A 24,840-nucleotide genomic window follows, 5' to 3' on the forward strand; every position below is an offset into this window, starting at 1 on the left:
ACCCTTCAGTGTTGTTGGTTACTTCTTTATTAATGTTTTGGTGTCAGTTAAAGTTTAAAAGCCATTTGAGTGGGTTTCCTCTGTGTTCTTTTCAAAGAAATGATACGTGTTCATTTGAGGAACACCACCAAGCTGAGCTGTCAAATGTCAAAGACGGGTGTCGTCAGAATGGGGTTGCTGGGAGATCAAGTTTGTTGGATGTAACTTGTGGTTCACTTGAGTTCACTTATTACATGTTTCCAAAACAAACACGCTGAGGCAGAAAGACAACAATAACATGAATTTTGTATTAAGACACACATGGAAAGGGAGGGATTCTGGTGAGGAACTGCTTTTATTGTTGTCTATGCAGCGCTGAACCACTCTGCATGTGTCCGTCTTACTTTCTCTTACGCTAAATGTCTGTATGTCCTCTGTAGGATTACATATAGTGACACGGAGGTCTTGACTTTTGAAAATGGTCATTGCAGCTGAGTGTAAGATATTACAACAAAGCATTAAAATCAAACAATCTCCACTTGCCTTCTTAGCCCTTGTTATTGGGGGATTACTGTCAGTTTTATTTGAAGAATTTGCTTTTTTTCTTAATTGCTGTGGGACGGATGTCTTCCCAGTATCATGATGCATTGCACACAAAAGTTTTTTTTATCATTGTTAGACATTGAGCTTAGAAACAGATAATCTACTTATCCAAGGCCAACACAAGCTATAACAGGCCCTTTAACCTAACGAGGAAGATGATTGTTGACTCAAAACCAATAGAAAGGGAACACGTTGAATACCACACTGAATGACAGATGTGTCCAAAGCAACGGAATTGCACTCTTGGCAACCCAACGAAACTTTGTATTTGACAATTGTATTTGATATTTCTGTCAGACTGAAGTAATATTCAGTAATGCAAATTTAAGCTTATATTTTTTAATACATATCCATCATGAGGAACAGGCTATGAGAACATGTTAAGAAACACTAAAAAAAACAATTTTTATTGGAGTGTGTCTTTAAATAAAATACATTTTATTGGAACAATCAGTTGGAAAATCAGTAAGTTCCTCTACTTGATAAGTCAAGCTATAGTGCAATTTGGATGAGAAAGGTCTACTCCCCTTCCAGGTATGTGGGTTTGTTGCTTTACTCACTACTTCATTTAAAACCAATAGTTAAATTGCCTGCTTTGCCTCTGACCCAGTCATGTTTACACCTTTTCAGTCATGGATGTTCTTTCTCTGCATTCTAGACAGTTCACTAACCGTCCTCCACCGTGTTTTCCACCAAGGTCGATTCTTCAACACTGTCTGTCCCTTAACCTCAGTCCACCTCTCAGCTCTGGGGTTTATTCATATATGGTCAAGCACACAAGACATCACCGGCCCAGAGCCTAACCGTCAAAGATTATGGACTTATTTTGTGTTTGTCGTTTTGTATCACAAACAAATCTTTACGTGCATTTCTAATATTTCCTCTTATTGAACAAAATATCTAAAAGCAAGCAATGGTATTGTTTTGATAGAGTGATTATAGATCAATAGATCAGGCTGAATAAGCGTCACTTGTCATAAGGAACTGACATGGGCAACTATCTAGAAGATAGGTCTGTTGGGTCTCTGCTGTCACATTTGCAGCTCTGGACACTTCAACAGCCCTTTGCACTCTCAAAGCTTGTTTGCCTTTAAACCTATCGGAAGACAAACTAGTTGTCTCCCTCCAAGGAGCAGGTTAATCAATAATAAATGATAAGAACAGACTCATTTTCAAGTAGGCCAGACCAAAGGGGAAAGCTGAGTAGAAACTGTTACAGTTCATTTTACAAATATGGGGTTTTTGGTTAAAACTCATTTACTTTTTCTGATTTCTATAGCTGCCATGCATTAATCTACTGTCATAGATTATGGTGCAAAAATATGATGCAGCTACTTTAATGCAGGAAAATCAGGGAAACACCTTTTACGTTTAAATAGAAAAGTTCAAAAAATTCCTAAATCCTTGCTAGTCTTTGCAACTGCAACCCAGCTTTGTGAAATGGTCTTAAACTAAACAAAAGTCTGATTTCTTTAGGGGGCAGTAAATAAGACAAGCAAACATAAAGGAGAATTTAAATAGAGCGACGTCTCCCATACTCTGAGAAATTCATATCCAAAATGCTGTGACTAGTACTGGATAATTAACATCTGATCTAATTGGTGCTGAGCTGACACTTCTCATGTGGTTCATTATCTCAAATAAGAAACTGATTCCACGTCACTGCATCCTCGCTGACAGACCCTGCCTGTCCATCTTCCCGCGTTCTTTGGGCACATAGCCAGGGGGTGTCACATCCCAGCTGTCTGTTGTGTGTGTGCACACGTCTGTGTGCGTGCACGTGGTCAAGGCGTGCTGCAGATGAGCGTGATTCTTTTTAAAAGAAGGAAAACAAAAGAGTGGGGGCGAGGGGCCGCCTCCAGACATCAGTCACTTTTGACAAGTGGCAAATGGAGTGCTGACAGCTCCTGACTCTGATGTGTTCGTAATGATTCACAACACAAAACACACAGGATGCACAACACAAGAACAAGAGGTCCAACAATTTTTCAACCAACAGGCTGTGCATGCAAGCATGGAAACATTTGTTCACCATCAATAGTGGACCAGATGGTTTTTTTTTTTTGGTCAAACTAGCTCAAGATTTTGCAATCTTGACACACAAAAAAAAGTTCTAGCCTCTTGTTTAGCAAAAAAAACACAAAGTAATGTTTACTGCATACTCTATTTATCCACAGAATAAGATAGCATGAGAACTGAGCGGAGGCAAGCCAGTGTGGGCTTTTCTCAGGAATGTGGTGTAATCCCTACTTCTCTGAGTCTGTTTGCATCATGTGGCATTATACCGCGATGACGTGTGTCTCTGCACCATCTGTGAGAGGAAAGTCTGGATTGCACAGGGTTGTCCTTCAGTATAATATTTCAGTGTACAATGCAGGAGGACAGACGGTTGTCCCTCAAAGTCTGGAAGAAACAGCAGGAAAACCTTGCTTAAAGCTGACATCATGGCCCTGGTACAGGTTTCCTTGGTAACACAGAAAATTGTTGACTGGTGTTACTGAAAAGGGATGTTTAAAAGAGACAAAACATTTAACTTTGCTTTTTTTTACTGGTATAGTCAAACACTGGATTTGTAATGTTGTTTAGCTTTGGAAGAATCCAAATAAATTTTTTATTTTTAGTTTATTTATGATTCCCAGACCAGACAAAAGATGCAGTTCTTCTAGCATCTATCACAGAGCATCCATGAAGTTTGGCTTGCTTGTAGCAAATCCTGGGATTTTGTTTGGCTGCCAAAAGCAGTTCTATGATGCTAGTTTCAAGAACACGCTAAACACGCATTCCTGATTGCATGTTTCACACTGGACTGTCACTACCCAATACTAGCTTCCAAATACTAGCTCCCAAATACTAGCGCATGTCTGCCACCTACAGTTGAAGATGATTTAGTGCGGAAAACTTGGTGTCATAGAATTTCGGCCGGGCACGGACTGCAAATATTGTTTTCTCCTTCATCATCAATTTTTCAGTCGCACTTATGTTAAATAAAAGGGACATCATCCATATGTTGCTACCAAATCCAAGTCCCTAATTGGTCAAAGTTTGACCTGCTTTGAAATTTAGCATACTATCAGTGGTCGTGTGTTTTGTACATGGAACCTGAAAACGGCTGTAGAAACCCGAAATGTGTGAACGCGAGAGTTTTGAAGGCGAAAGCCCAAAACGCACTCTTTAGACTTTTAGACAAAGACTTTTCGTTAATAGTAGCCGCTTGAACGTACATTGCAGAGGGCGGTGTGAACATATAGCTTAAGGTGCAGGTTTGCAGGTCAGGGCCGCATTAGGGTGTGGTGGTTAACTGTTGAAAATCACTGTGAACAATTTACCTGAAAAAAAAAAAGATGTTTGACTTTTTGTTTCCAATAAATATGCTGAAAGTCTTTTTTTTCCCTCCATCACATTTTTTTTCTCCCCTTCAAGCTCATCGCTGGAGAAGCTGCAGAGCTCAACAAGAGCCTTACCATCTATCACTCCCCACCAAATAAACTCCAGCTGGGTGTAATGTAAATGTAAATGAACTGAGTAGGCAGGGGAAGATGGAGGGAGAAGAAAAGGAGGACTCAGTGTTATTAGATGAATAAGAGAGTGTGTTCACATTGTCAGAGTGGAAAGTTTCCTCTCCAGCTTATTCTCTTGCTTCACTCTCACTACCTCATTCCTGCAATCATTCCGTTTCCTTCATCGCTTTTCTCCAATCCCTGCAGTGGTGCAAGATGGAGGGGCGTGGTGTTTGCAAGCGACTCGGGCCGTCGCTACTGCTCCAGCATCAGACATTTATGTCAGCCAATATGAATATGAAGGATTGAGTTAAAGTAAAAATCATAATAATAATGGGTTAAGGTTATCCAAATGTCCAACATCTATTTCAAAAGTTGACCCATTTATACAAAAATTTTGGTTTAAAACCAGTACAATTATTTAGGACTTCAATGTTTTTTTTTTCTCATTATTATTTTTATTTTTACTGTTCATTTGCAAAGGAAAGATGCCACAATTGAGTCCAATCGGTGAAGATTACTATTGGAATGTCTTGAGTGCATGTGCTGAATTCCAGTGCCAGTCAGCAAACCTTTTGCTTTTTGATTCGTGTGATTTTTTTTCTATCGTTACAATTTTTGCTGCATCATTCTGATGTGCTTGTTTATGGCATTTTCAGGTGCACAGTTTACTGAACTTGGGAAACACGCACCCATCAGACTTTAAACTAAATGACTGACTATCCCTAACATTTCCAGAGGCTGCATTTAAGCATTTTTATTGTATTTTTTATAAAATTCCCGATGTAACTAATAATCCCACACTAACCTATAGTTTGTATTTAGGTTAATTTTTGTGTGGTAACAACTGTGATCTTATCTTCAAATATTAAACTAATACTAAACAATACACAAACATTGGATGAGGTTGACACTTTAAAGCTCTACTCCAGTCATCTTTTGATCTATTGTAAAAGTGTTCCCAGATACATTTTAATTAGGATTATGCCGTTTTTAGTAAAAAAAACAACAACACAAAACTGTTGTTTTCTTGACATATTTTCTGGAGTTCATTAGATGTTCGCTTCTAGTTGTAGATGGGTCTGCTGGTGCGTAGTAAGCCTGTCTCTATGTCCCATCATCTCTTTGTTTACGGTCTCCCCTGCTTACAACGCCTCAAACCCTCAACTTAATTTTAGCGGTGCAACAAAAACAGTGAACCATATCGGAGCCTTCCAGCTGTACAGTTTTGAGCCAGATACCAGTTCAGATGAGGAAAATGAAGACGTACATGGATCAATTTCTGAAAGTGGAAAATCTTCTTCATATGTCATCAATCATCACAAAAATGCAAGAACAGGTTAAAAAAACGCACCCAAAAAAACATTATTTTAATCTCATTGGGTCTTTAAAATGTCATGACTGTCAATGTTTTTGTTTAGTTTTAATATTATTATTTTTTATAAAGTTATATTTTTTGACATGAACAGTGGCGTGTTTTCCAGCAAATTTAGGTTTTATACCTTTGTGTTCCCAGCTTCAGCCTCAACTTCTGTTGTGGTGAAGACTTAAGGACTTTAAGGAAAATTCATTGTATATTTAAAGATTAAATCTGAAATCCAAAATTAATTGAGACTATTCAGGATTATGGTAGTTTGGGTAATTCGATTTAGGAGGATTTGAAGAATTCCCAATTATTGACTATTCTTAATCCCATCAACTCATTCTGTCCCATACACTGTTTTTAAAATCTTCTTTAATTCCTAAATTGTATAACACTTGAAAACAGGAAGGTAAACACTCTACATTTTAAGTAAGCAAACATTTTATCTTGTTCGTTGAGGGTGATAAAAAATAAAAAATACTTTTGTTTACATACTAAATCCATGCATCTGTGAACTCCATGATGTCAGTGGGACCTAGTTTTTTTATTTTTCTATGGAAAGGGAAAGATATTTTTCTGTTCTCCATAGAGAGACAGAAATGGAGCAGTGTTTTGACAGAACAGTGCATGTCAAGGCCTGACTGGATGGAGTGCATTTAACACCAGCACACACACACACACATACACACACATGCTCCAAGGACAGCTTAGAAGACATTTTCTAGAAACTCTCAAGTTTCTGTGTGTTTGCCTGTTCGCCTGGGTATGCGTCTGGTAGAGAAATGCTCCGCATCAAGGTGACCTTCTGGAAAGCCTCCTGTCACTTCCTGTTATTTGGTTGGGGTAAGACTCCGGTGTGATAACATCATTAATGAGAGATCTTATTTCCAAGAAACAGCCAGTAAGATTTAAGACTGCTAATGCTGAAGTCTCTAACGGTTTTTCTTTTTTTTCTTGGCATAATGAGATCTAGTAGATGTCAGCATCCCTAAAATGAAACAAACAGAGCACGGTGCATATTTTTTAACTCAGCTCAACATCCTAAATCTTCCCTAAGTGTAATTTTTTTTGCCTTCAACACTAAAGTCGATGTCTGTACTGCTTCCTTTACCCTATTTGTTAGGTTTCCTCCAATGCTGCTAAAGCCTCCACAAGAACAGCAAGCAGCCTCAAAGAGAGAAGCTGGCAACGATCTTTGAAGCTAAAAATAACCGCAGAAAAATGCAGCAAGCTCGGATAATCAGAGCCCGCGCCTATATGCAAGCCCGCCATGCTAGAGGGTCTGTTTCCTAAACTGCTGAGTGGCGAAAGAACTGGATACAATCACAACAGGATCAATATCCTGCAGAGGGCAAAGGATAGATAAGGTGCCTCATATCGTGAACATGAAAAATTGGCCACCAGATGCTGACACTCCTACATACACAGAATCAATCTTTGACTAACCAAGAGGGAGGATCTCACGGTACGGATGTGAAAGTTAATAGGAAGAAAAAACGATTGGAGGTACGCTTTTTTTCAGGTTCTCACAGTTATAATTTTCTCAGTTGTCAGCGCTATAAGCCTCTATTATTTTTCAATTCACTTTAATAAATCTTAAATGACACTAAACCCCATATAAAATGTTTACATATATTCTTAGACTTAAATATATAAAATTACATCAACGATTATTAGGCATGTCCTGCATTCGAAAATGGATCTGTTCCTCATTTCTTTACAAATAAAAATATATTTGACATTTTTAACTAAAAAATATGGATTGCTTAAAAAGTGCATTCAAATTGTGAAATTATTTTAGGTTAACATCATGAGCTGATACACATGTAGTCGTTTTTCCTACATATGTCATTTTTGGAATTGATATAACTATTCAATTTAAGTTAAACGTAAACAAAAATTGCTATACCATACCTACATTTTGATACAAAATTATTAATTTTGCTTGTGAAAATTGCATTGTCTTTAATATTAATGATAAATAAACATGAAGTGGGAAAAACCACTAGAGCAAGTTTGGAAGTTTTCATACAGTAAGTTAATATTAGAGTGAATTTGACTTAAAACTGGATGACATTTGCTTTAACAAACAGCCTTTAACATAAATCAATCCAGGTAGATTTGTGTTGAAATTTGCAGAAAAAAAGGCTTGTGACTGGAGATTACTGACTCATTTCCATTGGAGCACTTAGGTTATTCCTCAAGTCTTTTTATCTGAGGGATTTGTCTAAAATAAATCAATTTTTGAAGACAAAAAAACATTTTTCAACCTGCTGTTTATTCACAATCTCAATCTGTGTAAATTCTCCAAATATAGATTTTTCAGCTTAAAGACCAGCTCTGATTGAAAATGGTATTTTTGGTCTTTTTACATGTTCTTGTTCGTCTTTGTTTTCCTCGTCTAAATTAGAATCTGGTTCAAAACTGTACAGCTGGATAGCTCCAACATTGCATGCCATTTTTGTTGCAACGCTAATGCTAGGTTGGGGGTGTGAGAGGCTGTAAGGTGACAAGAGAGCAGTTAAATAAATGGATGATGGGAAGTAGGGGTGGGTTTACTCAACGCCAACGGTGCCACCCATGACTCAGAGGTGGATTTCTAATTAACTACCGCTCCACAGAAACTATTTCCTAGAAACCTTTTTTTTTTTTTTTTTGGGCTAAATACTGCATAATTATAATTGAAAGACAACTGGGAACATTTAAACAGTAAGATGACCAGAGTGGGACTTAAACAGATGTAGAATCTCAATGCTTCCAATAATAGTGTGTGGTGTCATTTGATAACATGGTGCTATACCAACAACCTTTGTGAGTCATTATAGAGATTAAATAAACAAGTACTATAAAGATTTACGTGTGCTCTTTAACTGTTCATCCAGCCTAAGTGTTAGGGTTTGGGTCACAAACAGTGACAGTGTCACAAAGGGTAAGTCCTTCATGCCTTTTCTTAAACAACACATAACATTTAGGAATCATTTTGCATATGGAAACAAAACATTTCTACGCATTACTTTTATATTATTTTACTAATGCACATTTATGGTCATTTTATTTTAAACAGAACTTCATATTTTCTTGAGATTATTATTCATTTTTCATAATCCCACAGAGAAGGAGCTGCAGGAGGCGCTGTTGGCGACGGCTGAACTCTAAGCAGTCTGATATCTGTTTTGTGTTAAACGGTCTGCTGCCCAAGGCCAGCCGACAAATTCATTAGGAGGGGGAACCGATGTGGACCGTGGGAGAGAAACTGAAGGAGGAGTAGATTGTTGCCTTTTTTCAATACCTCATCAGGTTTTTGTGTTTTTAAAAATATTGAAAAAAAAGAGATCAATACTACTTTAAAAGCAGCCCCAACAACAATTAGTGTAATAGCGGTGTGTAAACAGTCAATATATTCAACAAGCCTTTTCAGGGAACTCATGATGGGACTCTAAGGAGACATATTTTAATGAGAAGAGAACAACTGCGATGACAAAGTTTCCAGCAGCTGAAAAACGTCTGCTAATGTCAACAGAAGATAAAATAGAATCAAACGAAACCTTGTTTCCTATCAGAAATAGGGAAAAAAGCTCAGAAGATGTGAGATTGGAGCAGCAGGGTAGAAGCTGACAGCTTCCTGTGGAGAACCTGCATGGGGAAGACGTATCCCAGAAAAGGTATTCATTCTCCTTACATCTCATCAGCTTTACCTGCCTGCACTGCCAGGTCCAATAATATGGTCTTGATTTCAGAACTTAAGCCTGAATTCATTATCAAAGTGCCCCTCTGAAGTTAGCAGAGGCAGTTAACCAGTTTTCACTTCATCTTGTGGGCCTGGCTGATATGCACTTTGAAGAGGAAGAATAACAGGGGCGAGAGATTAAAGAGGAAATAAAGAAATCTCTGAAAATAACCTCCCTTGACCTGCTTTTACTTCACAGCTCCCTAAAATCTCACCCTGTATGAGGAATGAAGGCATTCAGAGCACCTCCATTCTGGGAAGAACCACCTTCAAGCAGGAAATCACTCAGCGCTGGATAATTTGCAAAAAGGTTGTGGTGAATTATTTAAACTTTACACTATATTTTGAACATGTTTCTCTTTAGCATCATTAAAATTTCACCGCTCTCCCACTGCAGGAAGTTTCATCAGAATGAGTCAAACTGACGTTCATCTTGTTTGACACTGCCAAGACCAGATTAAAAGTCCAACTTGGACGACAGCTTTTTGATGTCTTCAGTTTGTGGTAAACCACTCAAGAAGTCAGAAAATGGAGTTTGACTTGACCAAACTTCCTGTCTGTGCATCAGGTCACTCTTTTTTTGTTAATACTCAAACTGTGTTCAGCTTAGAAACTTTGAAGAGTTTGGAGAAGAAGAATGACATTTTTGTCATAAAGGAGGATTATATATATATATATATATATATATATATATATATTGCCCTTTTTTACTGCATCAGTAATGTTAGGTTGGGGGTTTGAGGGACTGTAAGATAGCGGGAGAGCATGCCGACAAAGGGAAGATGGGAAGTGCGGGGAGGGTTACATCACGCCAACAGTCTTGTCCACAACTCAGAGTGGTATTTCTTATAAACTACTGCCAGGCTACAGAAGTTATGTCCTAGAAAACTATACAGATTCTTTTTTATTTTGGCATTAATGACATAATCATGATAAAAAAAACACTAGGAAGGCTTTGAAAATAGTTTAAAAAATGACTGGCATGGGATGTTAAGTTGATGTGGCAGAAAATCCAACAGTTGTGATATCAGTTACTTAAATTTGCATTACATTTATGTGTCTGTTGCCATTTCTTTAGTGCAAGATGTTGAAACAGGACATGAGATGTGAATTTAATTTAGAGCTATTTAAGGTCTGCAGTGGAACTTTGGGGGTTTTCCTTATTTTCCCATGAATTCACTTAGCCTTATTTTGCTCAGTATGGGGCATTTCTATTACCATGTGCTTTTTTAAAATTACCAGATCCTTTTTCCTTGATGGAAACTTCGTTCCAATGCATTCAGATCTTCTATCTGTGCAGCACCCCAGCTTTCTGTAGTGTTTTTTCCGTTTTACCTCTCATTTTTGTGGTCCTGCATCTCAGCATTTCACCGCCACTCAGCAAGAAAAGTGCACAGCTCACCTTGAATTCAATGGTAAGTTTTTCAAATTAGTTTTTCAATTTCTTCCTTTTCTCCCTGACTCAGCAGGATGTCAGAAATAAAAAAATAAAAAAAACATCAAACTTTTCTGCACTAAGCTGCTGTCAAGTTGCAATGAAAAGCCCTCCAACTGTGTGCAGCTGTCATGTTCCTGTTGGTAATGTAAGCATAAACTAGACTCTTCACGGTGCCCTTGAGGGATCCTGAAATCAGCCAAGAAAAACAGTCTGACGTCTCGTCACCTCTGCATCACTTTGATGAAAAAAATGTAAAAATCCAACTGTTACGTGTTCATCAAAACAATCCTTTAAGGCTGCCCAATGTAAGCCTGTGTGGGGTTTGTGTGATGAGCAGGTGAGCTGATGCAGGTCTCCTATTTCTAAACTGTGAAAAAGCTACTCACTCCAACTTCTCCGTGTTCGAGTTTTACTGTCATGGCGATATTCTGTTAATCTGGATTTGGGTTTCAAAATCACCAATTGCCCTAACAAAATCCTGCTGAGCCACTCAGCAGGAGAATTTATAACCTGCATCACATCTTTTTGAAAATCGGACCTAATCATGTAATGCTGACCCGTTAAAATTGCTTATTTTGTACCCTATTCCCTATTAGCATTATCTTTGATCTGCTTGCTGCTTGTGAGCTGTATTTTTGAATTATAACGTACAAAATTTGCATTTTACCATGTTGTGTTTTGTGCTTATTTGCAGTCATAATAGCTGAATGTAATAGTGGATGATAGATAATATTTTTATTATAAATAGATTGTAGATAATTAAAGTTCCTTGGGTTTGGCTGGGTCAAAGTCTTCTGAGGGGACATGTTGATGTTAAGATTGAGATTGCAAAGTTTTTCAAGGCAATTTTGCATGCTTTTTATTTATTTATTATTATTTTTTACAGCGCACCGTCTTCTGCATCCTTTTTGGCTGTTGACGTTGTCAATCAATCTCCTCTATGCTGTGTCTCTTGTGCGGAATGCATTTAGCTCGTCACATGTACATACATCTTCAATCTTAAGCAGGTCTTTGTTCTAAATCTACTATTCTGGACCTAAGTTTCTATTAAGGTTTGAACTTTCAGAGTTTAACCCAAAGAGAAAAGTGTAAAAAAGGTCCATGTTTGTCTGGGAAAAGTGTATAAAGTGTGTAGCAAGGGGTTCTACAGCCTCAAAACATCAGTAATCAGACGTTGTAGCTTTTACCTATCACAGGATATTTTATGCGTTTCTGCTCCGTTGCAAATCTAAAGCTTCCCATGTTTTGTCCCTGCTAAAGAAAATATCACCAGATTGGAGATTATTGTAGGAACTCTTCCCACTGATAACGAGAAATGCAGAGAAAGAACAAATATATTATTTTATCAACAGGAGGCAAAAATGGGACCCATTTATCTTCATCTATTTTTTTAATTAACCATTAAAAAAAGAATGGCGTTTATTCAGCGACTGTTCATGAAAGCTATTAAGCCACTCTGATGGATATCCTATGGAAAATTGCTCTCTTTCTCTGGCTTGGAGAGAAGGTTCTGCCACGACAGCGTACCCATTTCGTTCAATAATCCCGAACACCCTTCGCCCTCCCAGCCCTTCTGCTCCGCCACCCACATGCAGCTTTGATTTGAAAAGGCCATCATTTTCGCATTACCTGTCCATTATGTGTAAATGCTTTATGCGGTTTATAGAATTGCCTGCATCAGTTTGTACACAGAAGCGGGGAGAATTTAAGCATAGTTCGCCATCTGTATGAGCTTATCAATGCCTTGCCTGTCTTTGTAGGTCGCATAATTAACAGTGACATAGATTTTTATATCCCACGGTGACGAAGCTGTCGCTGGTCCATTAAGTGAGCAAAACCAACTCATGCGACATCTATCCAGAGGCAGAGTCACATGAATGACTGTATTACCCCGGCTTGTCTCTCCTCTTTTCTACAGGGCCTGATTTATTGTTTATGTTAAGGATCAGCATATTGATCAGTTTTGGGAGCATGCATAGCTTCATTTTATGCTAATGTTATTTCCATTTTGGTTATTGATAGAACATTTGAAAATTCTCTAATGAGATCATTAATCATTTTATTACGTCACTGCTTACTACAGAAATAGGTAGCCTATCAGAAATTGGCAATACTGCAGGTGGTACTTTTCCTTTATACCCTCAATGCTGAACTTTTTATGTGTTTTACATGGTGTTTTTGTTGCGCCGTATCCCTTTTGGGGTCACTGGCTTGCCGTAGCCAACCCAGCTACTATTGGGCAAAGGTTGGGTACGCCCTGAACAGGCTGCTAGTTTTTTGCAGGGCTGTCATGAGTCATGAGTCATGAGTCATGAGTCATGATTTAAACTCTTCAACATTTAATGGTTATTAAATGTTCTAGCAACCAGCCCAATTGCAGTTTTGTTCTAATACCTGCAAATCCTTTTTTAGATAAACTTTTAGAGCTTTCTGCTTTTTCTCTACAGTAACTGGACAAAGCCTGATGGATAGCATTTGGATGCTTGTACAATGAACATAAATATATATTGCATTTGTATAATAAAAGAAGAGGCTGTGATGGTGGAGAATGGAAGCAAAAATATGACTGTAAGATACATGTTAAATGATATCTTGGATAATAATACCTTCGTACGCTTAGATTTAGTGATAAAAAAATTGGCAAAAACATTTTTATTGAAGATGCAACTGAATCTTTGAGTTAGCTGAGGTTTCATTTTTTTGCTAACACACAGGTTATTAGGTCTGTGTGTTGTGCAGGCTAAACAGTCTGGACACAACGGGATTAAAAACAATGATTCGTTGCAGAAAAGACAGTGATCGTCTCCTCAACTCATAGTCCATGCAGGTGTGCAGAGAGAAATGCATTGACACTGATGTTTGCACAGATTCCAAACAGCAGATCCTGAATAACTTGGTTCACCTCAGACCAAGGGCCAAATTTTGAGTCTGCTCTAATGAAATAGTTGTGTGATACTATTGGTATGTTCAAGAGACACACTGTTTAAAATCAGCAAATCACCTGCAGAGCACGCTCTGTACTTCAGATGGAGAAAAGCAAAACTGTTGGCCCAGGTTAATGCAGATTTAGTGCATTGTTACAACAGTACTGCATATGGTGCTACTGGTTATACCCCATAATATCTAATGTTTGGCAGGCATCTGCGGCTCCCAGTTGATGTATCACTAGGGGTAGGCCCTACGCCAGTAAAATACAATGTGGGTGGCTGCAAGACTGCAAAAACAGACTCTTGCTTCCTTATCAATAGAAAGAAAGGAAACCTGAGCAACATGGCATGTTGGATATTACTTACATACACGTGCAATAAAAACAAACTATGTTTCTGATTTGAGAAACAACATATGCCCAAGACAGCATCAGGAAACACAGCACTCGCCAGGAGGTCCAGCATATAACATGACACCATTTTGAGAGCAGAGTCATCTATCATGGTGGGAGCTGAGTGTTTACATGTGTGTGTGAGAGTTCGTGTCCGTGTTTGCAGCAAGAAAATCCCCCACAGTTAAATCAATAGCACGTACATTTGCATTGCTTGATTCAAGGACTAAAAGTGGGATAAATACACAGAGAGAACAGGCCCCCTCAATTAATGAATGTGACTATTGCATATCAAGTCAGTCAAATATAAAAAAAATGCAATCACTGATTTTCTCCCATTGGAGACCCAGCACTGAAGTTACAAGTCTTTAGAATAACTGACAGTGGTTGTAGAAATGTGTGCACCTTTCACCTACATTTTTAAAGGATTCTGGGAGGCAAACATCTCTCTACCACAAATGTGATTCTAAGGTTGCAGAGAAACAACACCACTCTGTGTTCATGCGAGATTTGAGCATGCCATCATTTACCAAACAAGTAATCTCTGAACGAAAAAGGAAAACATTACATTTTTAGTATTATTCTGGCTTGTTTTCTCCATAATTTATATTTACAAAGGATACTGGATATAAAGATAGTCTTAATTTGTTTTCTATTTTCACTTTATTTTCATAATAGCACCCAAAATTGTCGTAATTAGGTAATAAGACCAAAGTTGCTTTAAGAAAACAGCAAAAACCAGTCATAAATGAAGGCTACCATTGCAATGTGAATATTTAATAGATGAAACTGATGTTTTGCAAGGAGAAAATTAACCGGTCAATAGAAGTTTAGACAACTGATATCTGTTCTGCATTTTTCAGCCACCAGAAGTGTCCTTTCATCAGCAACCAACTGAAGTAGTCGCACGCACTGACTGCAAATCAAATGTTTCAAGTAGAACAACCGAGAATCAACAAACAAAAAAGCAATATTTATATATAATATAACAATAAAAACAAAGAAACCCTTAGCAGGGTTCACATTTTTTTGCCAAACCACAACAGCTTTGCACATATTTCTAAATCTACAGAAACATTGTTCCTGGAAGCACTAAAAGATGAGAGACTCACGTGTTTTGCGGTGTCCATACGAACGTGTTGTGATAGTGGTGGAGACTGCCTCCGTAGTGGTACGTTCCGCTGTCCAAATTTGTGTAGAGTCATGGAGAACTGTTGGGTTGGGCGGCGATAAGCTAGGACTTCCTCCTCCAATTAGGTAGGTTGTCCAAGTTGCTACGACAGTTGTAGTAAAACCTGATGGTCCGCGTCCGTTACGGTTTCCAGGATTCCGAGGGGTCACCAGACTACCGGAGGCTCCGCCCTCCCTCGGATTTACAGTAGTGGTGGTAACAGTAATGCCAGTCCTGCCTTTTGCCAGTGTTACAGTTCTAGGTGTGTGACTCCTACTTTCTACTGTGGGGGTAGTTGTAGTTGTTGTAGTTTCAGGATTTTTGGGAATCCCACTTGGCTTTGAGAGAAATATCGGATCTTGACCTATTCTATTGGCATCCACCAAGTCTGTTGGCACGTAATCCCGCACTGTGCCCACAACAATCCATTTGAGTAGCATCAGGCTTAATCCCAGACCAATGAAGCCAATAAGTAAAGGGACCACACACAGCCATGTTTGCTGACGAGGCCAAAAAGCACAGCGAAATGGGCCTCTATCTTGAGCCTGGCCCTCCCCACGGGCCCCAGAGGGCCCAGAACCCTCAGGCTCTTCCATGATTACTCCTCCAGACACAACTGCCCCAGAGCACTCACTCATCCTCTTCAGGGGTTACCTTTATGACAACGCCTGGTTTCCAGACAATGCCAAACATGTAAAGACAAAGAAAGGGAAATGTATAGAGCAACCAAAGCACTATGACTCCTAAGACCAAGTTCACAAATATGGATTTAAAGGTACAGAGGGGCAGGGGTGTGGGGGATCCATGCAGACAAACGGTTAGAAATGCAAAAGCACAAACATTCACACACCCATGGAGATATAGGGAAGCTAATGAGGAAGGATTATCTGTTGATTAGTCCCTGTTTAGTCCTGCTTTGCTCAGTCAGTCCACAAGGCGACTCTGAGAATGTTCACAGCAAAAGGAGAGATGGAAAGAGAGATACCTCTTGCAGGAGAAAAAGGCGATACAAACAGAATGATACACAAGAAGAAACGCCTTCAAAACTGTACATGAGCTTAATCCATAGGATCCATGTTTAGACAACACTGCAGCAAAAAAAATCTAGATTTACTGTCTCTTCGTTACAACCCCCCCTCCTCCTTTCACAGTCCACAATGGGATGGTATCAATGTGTGAAACTTGCAGGGTGGGTCCTCTTGCTTCCCCATCCAGTTCAGCACCATGTTTCTTTTCCTAAATGCAGCTTATTCCCACACTATCAGCCAAGTCAGCTTTCCAAAAATATCTATTTCTTTGCAAATGGGACACCTTTGGAAATGGGGACCCAGGAGAGACTTTTTGCCTATGCATGTATTCTGCACTCTCCCATGATTATCAGTCTTCAGCCTCAGTTTGTTTCGGCTCTAATTTATCACCCTTTTAGTTTCAAATCCATTCTGTTTCCTCAGTGACATTTATTGAAGTAAAAATGCCAAACATTAAACAGCAGAATCCACTTATGTCCCAGATCCACTCCGAGAGACTTAAGATGAGGAGAGGATGAGGAGAAAAAGAGAGGGGTGTTGTCACGCAGTATCACAGGGCGGATAAATCTGCAACTGTGATGAGTGATCCCATTCCTTGCCAGCTGTGGATCAGATTTCCCCAAGCTGTCCACTCAGCTCTCCGCTTTATCAGTGTAGTCTTCGTTAATACTGCAGCAAAAAGCCTCCTCTCTGGTTTTTGCAGGAAACATTCCACCACAGAAGTATGAAATATAGAGGGAGATCGATGAATCAGTTGAATCAATGGGAATAACAAGGCTGGAGATGAAAAAGAAATGTGAACATTGGCAAAATATAAAAATATTCCATAGAGTCTGTGGACCGAAGTGTAAGTGTTTTCTTCAGTCTCTGGAAGCTTGAGCTCTTTCCAATCACAGCCTGTGATTTGTTGGTCAGGCTGCTGGGATCCGCGGCATTTCCATTTCTTCGGGATCCCTTTTCAGAGCTGATTAAAAATGTGTGCTCCACTCTAGGATAAAGATCTGTAAACGCAGTGGGAAGAGCTCATCAATCCGCCGCAGAGTAGCAGACAATCCAGCGATGCAGCTGTCTTTACCTGTGGCAATGGGGATGCAAACGCACATGCAGCTGCTTCCCTGAGCTGCCGCCACAGAGAGACGGAGAACGAATGAAAAGGAAAAAAAAAAATTCGACAGAGCGGAGTGCACACTGGTAGAGCAAGGAGAGGAACAGGGAGGGAGGGAGGGAGGGAGGGAGGGAGGCAGGAGAGAAAGAGGCTGCACCTGCTGGATGCACCAATACTGGGAAGCTTGCCCGCCTCCGTTAGCAGGAAGCGGAGAGAATAAAGATGCAGGAAGGATGCAGAAAAAAAAGAGAATGGAGGTGTGTGTACAGATGAAGATAATGAGAGAATGAAGGGGGGACAGAGAGCTCTGCAGCGGCTCAGAAGGCAGAATGAAGCCAAGAAGCCCAAGACATCTGAGCCTAAGCACTAAGCACAAGTTGTCGTTCATTTGCTCAGCCCCACCCACAGTATGACATTGAGGAAGAGGGGTAGTGTGTGTGTGTGTTTGTTTGAAAGGGGCTGGGAGGTTAACTTAAAAACCAAAACAAACATTTTTTTTTCTCTTTTGACCATTTGTGCTCTAAGGATAAGACTGTAAACAACTATTTCAAAGTAATAATGTTGCTTTTAAATGAAAATGAAAATTGTGTTTTTAACATGTTCATGTGGCCTTTTTCTGGAGGACACATATATAAAAATCATTTAGCATAAAATTTCTGAGCGTTTCAAATCATCAGGAGCAGATGTAAAGCATATCATAGTTGGAAGTGCGACGTAGGAGGTACGGCAAGCCACAAGCTCCTTCTCTGCTGCATTCTGATGCATGCACTTGCAGACAAATAGATCCATGTATGTCTTCATTTTCCTTGTCCGAACTTGTATCTGGCTCAAAACATAAACAGATGGATGATGGGAAGTGGCTGCAGGCTTACTCCACACCAACAATCCCACAACTCAGAACTCTCACCACACCTTGGAGATGGATTTCTATTCAATGTTCTAGAAAACGGCACTGATTTTTTAAATTTTGGCTAAAAACACTATCATCTTAATTAAAGAGAGCTGGAAACACTTTTAGAATCGATCAAAAAATATGATTGGTGTGGGACTTAAAAAGTGTTTCAGATGAATTCACTAGATGCATCCTTGTTCTCCCCCTCCAAGGATTTCCTTGGATCTGTGGGTGTGTATCAGCTGTTCATCTAGCAAGTTTTTGGTTTGTTTTCAAAAATTATAATTCTGATTGGAGTATTTTCTCTTTACTTTCTTTAACAAAAAAGTTAAAATATGTATATATATATATATATATAAAAATAAATAATTCAACCAAAAACAAGCTGTAAAAATGTTAATAAAATAATGCGGCAGGTGTTTTGTGAGCTGCTGCTAGCTTTAGCATCTCGTAAAAAGGAACAGTTCTCACAGTGGACAGAGTGCCTCTGTTTAAGCTATTGAATCAAATTTGTCAAACTCCCACTTTTGGTAGAAAACAGCTTTTCGAGCCAGTGATGTGCAGTCGGGGTCACATCACCGACTGCACAGCCGTTCCACATAACGGGAGAAATTTGCTGTTTTGGCAGCAAGCTCCTCTTTGCTAGCTGCCATTTTAAAGTCTGCGCATAGCAACAAAGGGGCATGCTGAGCTTACCCTGGACAACGGAGGCCCAAGAAACCAACATGTTGGCCAAAAAAAATCTAGAATTTTCCCCCAAATAAACCTTCTTTATCAACAAATTCAATTTCATCGCTAACATTGATTTATTAAAGATTCAAAGATTTTTTTTAATGTTTTGTTAGAATACATAGAACAAAAACAATGCAAGAAGATCCACAAGTCAGGCAGAACTAATGTGAAAATAGGAACAAGCAGGAGAGAAGTGGTATTTTATGCAGGGCATCACTGCTTGCTTTGAATGGATGAGCAGCAGTTATTGTTGGTTTTAGGACATTCGGCGCAGCGTGCTGCATTTTAAAATATGTTTTTGTGAGGCCAAACACTTGTTTCAACCTATGCAATGCAAGAGCAGTAAACCATGCTCTTTGCTGTCTCATGCCTTTATCATCTATGTGAAGATATTTTATTTGTGTCACTTTTTCATCATTCTCCTCTGATTGAAGCTGGAAAACTGCAACAGTTTGATTGCTATTATGTTTTTTTTTTGTTATGTATTCCTCCTCTTTCACAAAAGTTGAACATAGTAAACCAAACAAACACAATACCAACAAATAAACAAAAAGATAAACCTTTCCAGCAGTGATTATTTAATATTACATCCATCCAAGTGCATGCTGGGATTTTTTTAACCTACTATGACCCAGCTCAGGATTACAGCAAAATAAGCACTTGTATGGGGGGTTTGGCTGTGCTATTCATACATTAAAATTAGTGGTTGGCAGTATGCAAAGAGAACTTTTGAAAATCAAATCATAAAATTATATTGTATGAAAAATGCTATACATTTTCCACATTTAAATCATATTTTTGTATAACTGAAGAGCTGAAACAAACGCTTAAAATAAGAACTATTAAATAACTCAAACATCTCCTAAGAGGAAAAGTTTGGCTTAGCAGCAGTTTGGGTGGAAATATCATTAAAATGTAAATTCCCAGCCGGATCAGGAAGAGAATGGCAGGGGTGGGGGTGTATCTGGATAGGATAAGGTTATTTCTTTGAAAAGCTTTTAAAGGGTAAATCCTTTGTTTTTTGTAAAATCCTTAATTGTTTTCATCCACTGTTTTGCTTGTGAGAAAGTTTGTACGGTACAGATCCCCTCAGTCACTTTGGTTCAGCATCCTGTGAAGAAATGGAGACCTGGAGATGTTCAGGTAACGCCCCCAGAGGTTTTTATAGCTGAAGGAAGGGGTGTCCGGTCTCCCCTCTCCTTCTAGAGTTTTTTCTCCTTTGGTGCAATTGATGTTCTCAAAATGTAAAATAATACAGCGTTCCATCATTTGTCGTGGGAGTTATGTTCTAAGAATAACCTGGAATAGGTGTAATCCGCAAAGTAGAATTATCAATGTTGTGATGTAAAACACTCACAACAGTGTGTACACTTTTCTAAGACAGACATGAACATTTTCACACTTTTCTGTCTTGTTTAAACTCTTAAAGTTTAAACTTTCATAGAGAAATAAGACCAGTATTATAAAAAGTAAACAAAATCTGCTCGCGATGGAAGATTTATGAAGATATAGTAAACTGAACGAATCCTGTACATCAGACACGGGATGGAGGAGATTGATTGACAAGGTCAACGGCTAATCAAAATGCAGAACACAGTGGACCGTTAAAAAAATAAAAATAACATGCAGAAATACAAAGAATAAAGTCTGTAGTGAAACAAAAAGTGAAACTGCAAGAATGCGAAAGGCGAGTCATGATAAAGCATTGAGAAAAGAAAGACCCGATGAAAATCGTGTTTTTAACACGTTCTTGCGGCATTTTACTCATGGAGGACAAATATGAAAACTCACACTCAAAATTATTTTTCTGAATATTTGTTCATTCAAATTGTGAAGCCAGAGCAGGCGTATGAAAACCATTTGAAAATGCTTTTAGCTGTGACGTAGGTTCTACAAGCGGTGGGCCACCAGCCGTCTGCTTTCCTCCCTTCCAATGCATTCACTTTTAGATAAAATGGACAGAGACACCCGCGAATAGGCAGAATCTGCGAATACGGAAAACCCCCGAATATTGAAATGTGACTAAGCAGGAGAACACTCTACATCTTCATTTTCCTTGTCTGAGCTGGCTCAAAACTGTACGGCTGGATAGCTCCAATATTGTTCGCCATTTTTGTTGCACCGCTAATGTTAGCTGGGGTTGTAGGTTAGTGGGAGAAAGTGTAAACAGATGGATGATGGGGGAAAATGCAGAACAAATTCCACACACTTTGGTGTGTGACAACTAATTGGGCCTTAATTTTAACATAAAAAGCCAGGAATCCTTTAAAGCCCACATAAAACTTTCAGAGATGCAATGATAGAGACAAACTTACATTACCTCCCTGTACTTTCTGTTGTGTCACAGTTGCTGTGACTGTGGTTGCCATGGTTCCTCCAAATCCCAAGGTTCTACCAATGAAGTGGGAGAAATAGTCAGTGTTTGTACAGTGATATAAGTAGCTCACCTACTTGATTCCCCATTAGGGATGACCAAAAGGGATTTTTAAGAGGTCAGACAGCAGGTAGTGTGTGAAGGAGGAAATAAGAGATGTTCATGTGGGAGAGAAAACAGCATTTTTTACTGAATATTAACAGCATCAAATTATTAAAATATTAGAGAGAGAGACAAACATGTGTGTGTGTGTGTGTGTGTTGCTCTTGAGTTGTTAGATGTTTAATATGGACACTTGTTCAATAGGTACAGCTGTTTTGTTAGGAAGAGGTGCAGCGATGTAATCTGTTAATCTGCCTATTGCAATAAAACGCACAGAAATGGCAACTATGATGGTGCATCGGAATAAGAAAAATGAACTGCCAACTCACAACCAAACAAAAGTGTTTTCCAAAAGTAAGAAAAACACATCATTAGGATTTCTTCTGCACTTTTTATTTGAATAAAGGATCAAAGAGAATGGAATGAACCAGCTTACATTGTCGCAGTGTGCTTGCTGGGCATAGAGGACCTCCCTTTTTACACCACTTTTTCTAGTATTTAATGTGGATAAACTGGACAGGTGCGGTTGTAAAGCAGTTGAGACACTGCTGTGCTTGCCACGGTGCTAAAACATCGAGTCTATTTTTAGTGCTACACAGCTCAACCATGTAAATTTGCATTAATTTGATGGAGCAGACACAGTCTTTGAGGGACAGAGAAAGCCAAACATCATAACCATATCAGAATCTGCCTGAGTTTTAAAAGTAAAACATGAAAATCAAGCACCTTTAAGTCAGATGGTCAGAGGAATGAGTTGATTATATTCTTCATGCTTCTTTTATATTCCTGCTAACTGCTTGTTTCAGGCAAAACCACTCCCAAGTGAGCAGCTGCTAAAACTACAATTTTTTTTATTTTTTACAAGCCGTTCAGTCCGTTTGGTTCACCCCTGAGAAGGCTGTGTGTAAAAGCAAACCAAGCCAAACAAAGGTGTGACATTTATTGGCATTCCCTGACTATTAAATCAAGTCTACTGGATTTTCCTTGTGAAAAAAATAAAATCTCACATGCCCGGTGTGTCTTACAAAAAGGACCAAAACGACTAAACATATTGCCTGTATAATAACCATAGACTGGGCCTTTATTGACATTTCATACACTGAATAATCTCTGACATTACCCACAGGTTTTTGTCTGGTGAAAATAAAGCCTTAAGTGCTTCATTGCCATGATTTTAACTCGCCCAACTTAATGTCTCAAAAACAGCAATTGGGCAGGACAAAGAATAGTTTGGAACTTTGTTTGGACCAGCCATTAACCAAACCAGCAGCCGACTGAAAAACCATCATCTTAACCCTTTAACTCCCTGCTCAACTGAACGGTGGAGTAAATTTTGAAACTGTATGCTTTTGAACATACTTGACAATGGTGAATGATACTTATTACTATTGTCACCCATGACAACAAGCAAAGGAAAGTAAATGTTTTGATTTATTTTTTCCTCAATGGTAGTTAAAAGGGTTAAAATGAACATGTGTTAGCTCCAATGAAAATCAAAGCTAATCCCCTCCCCCTGTCACTAAGTTGTCATGAAAAATCAATATAGTAAAACATAAACAAAGCTTAAATAAACATATTGTTATCTGGGCTGTAGAGTTGAAATATTCACAGTGATGTGGAAGTCAATGGGGACTTCCTGCAAACAGTTTTATATCGTCTTTGAAGGAAATGGACAGTTGGTTCAATTGTTTGTGATTTTCTACTTTCAGATTGTTAAAATCGAAAATGTCCAAAGATGTGTTGTTCACCTTTCAGCATATCCCCTCAGCAGTCACCACAGCGCATCTGCTTTCACTGAGTCGCACATTTGGCTTACCCTGAGATTTTTACACCAGATGCCCCCCCCCCCCCCCCCCCCCCCCCCCCCCCCCCCCGACACAAGCTTGTATTTTATCTGGGCTGGGGACCGGCACAGAGAGACCCAGATTTGGGTCCCCTTGTGGCCTCACATTTTGGCAGTAGTGCAAAGGGTCTTGCGTGAGGACCCACACTGACTGAAGCTCACTGTGTCCCCTGGGAAATGAATCCTGGCTTCCCATACACAGTCAATGGAGCAATTCAGCCATTTATTAGTGGAAAAAAACAAAAAAATGTATTATTAAAATGTGTTTTTTTCTGGTTAAATTTCACTTCCAAACCAATTTGGTCCCACCGTGTTTAATGTCAATATTGAACGCAAGAAAAAGATGTTTAAAAAAGATGAGGGAATATGAGCACGGGAAATTGTTTATCAATTAAATCTACATAAGCACAAGTATAATTAACTCAATTATGACTTTTTGAATAAATATGGGATATTTCTATTTTTTTAACAATAGGGGAGTTTAGTTTCAAGAAAGATTTCACTCAAACTCCTTTTTCAAAGCAAAAGGCAAAAAGATTTTAGCCGTAGAAAACATTGCCATATCATAATTTACAACAACAACACAACATAATAATTTCGATTATACCTTTTCTTGCCTCAGAAGCTAAGAAATGACACAGGCTCAAAATGTTAACACAGATGTCTGCCATGTTGCTAATGCAAAATTTACTCTCGTTTTAAATTCACTCTCATATTAAGTCTATTTCAAGGAAAACTCTTTCAAGTCAAAGCCAGTCAGTGTAGGAAACGAAGACAGTGGAGCTCTGCGTCAGAAACATTTACCCACTTTGATCTCCCTGAAAGCTGAAGCGGTGATGTGTGTGTAAAGAAAAGGAAAAGTGGACGACACCTCGTGCTCAGAGAAGATCAAAACCCAACCTGGTAAGTGATGTTTTTTTTTCACAATTATGCATAAAATCAATATAGTTTATTTAAGTTTACCTCACTTTTGCTTTTAGTTTTTTTTCCCTTTAATAGTAGAACCTGGCCAGCCTGGGCTTGTCCACATTTGATCTGGATCCTTGTTTTATCTTTTTCTTCATCTTTGATGATAACGCATTCTGCTGTGTCCCAGTTCCCTTCTTACCCCTTTCTGGCTAATTCAGCAGGAATACGTGTTCGTTTTTCAGTCCCCCAGCATTTCTCTGATTTATTTTTTTCATGCTTCAAACCCACTACGCTCATTTTACTTTTATTTGTGCTTTGCAGAGTGCTGCAGTTACAAGTTATTTTGCAAACGTACTGCAATATATTTTTTAAATGTTCTATATAAATCTTCATTTAAAAAAATGTTTTTTATTTTTTTTTAAATACATGCATAGTTTGAGCTTTATTCGGGTTCATTCCAATGCTGTACATTTAGCAACCTCTTTTCTGTGCATCACTAGACTGACATTTGACATGGCCTTTCAAAATGATATAATAAGCCAAAAAAAGGATCCGTTTCATTTTCACATTAATATTTTCATTCATTCATCTTCTAAACCCGTTTTGTCCCTTTTGGGGTCGCGGGGCTGCTGGAGCCTATCCAGATCACTCGTGGGTGAAGGTAGGACACATCCTGGACTGGTCGCTAATCTGACGCAATCACACACTCATGCACACTCACATTCGCAGGGATAATTTAGAGTAACCAATGAGTCCCC

General features: G+C 38.8%; 1 protein-coding gene across 4 annotated transcripts in view; it reads right to left on the reverse strand.

Annotated features, from left to right (window-relative positions):
* Nucleotides 1–17,281, reverse strand: part of LOC105355769 (pro-neuregulin-3, membrane-bound isoform) — a 269,668-nt gene extending 252,387 nt beyond the window's left edge. For 2 of the 4 annotated variants that reach the window (XM_023963089.1, XM_020709402.2), the window contains exon 1: nucleotides 15,039–17,281. In XM_023963089.1, the coding sequence (XP_023818857.1) occupies nucleotides 15,039–15,735 (697 nt within the window). In that variant the 5' untranslated portion in view covers nucleotides 15,736–17,281. The remainder of the gene's footprint in view (nucleotides 1–15,038) is intronic. The other 2 variants (XM_020709401.2, XM_011484245.3) reach the window with 2 other exon arrangements.
* Nucleotides 17,282–24,840: the final 7,559 nt, after the last annotated feature.

This window comes from Oryzias latipes, chromosome 15, assembly GCF_002234675.1.
Source record: "Oryzias latipes chromosome 15, ASM223467v1".
NCBI lineage: Eukaryota > Metazoa > Chordata > Actinopteri > Beloniformes > Adrianichthyidae > Oryzias > Oryzias latipes.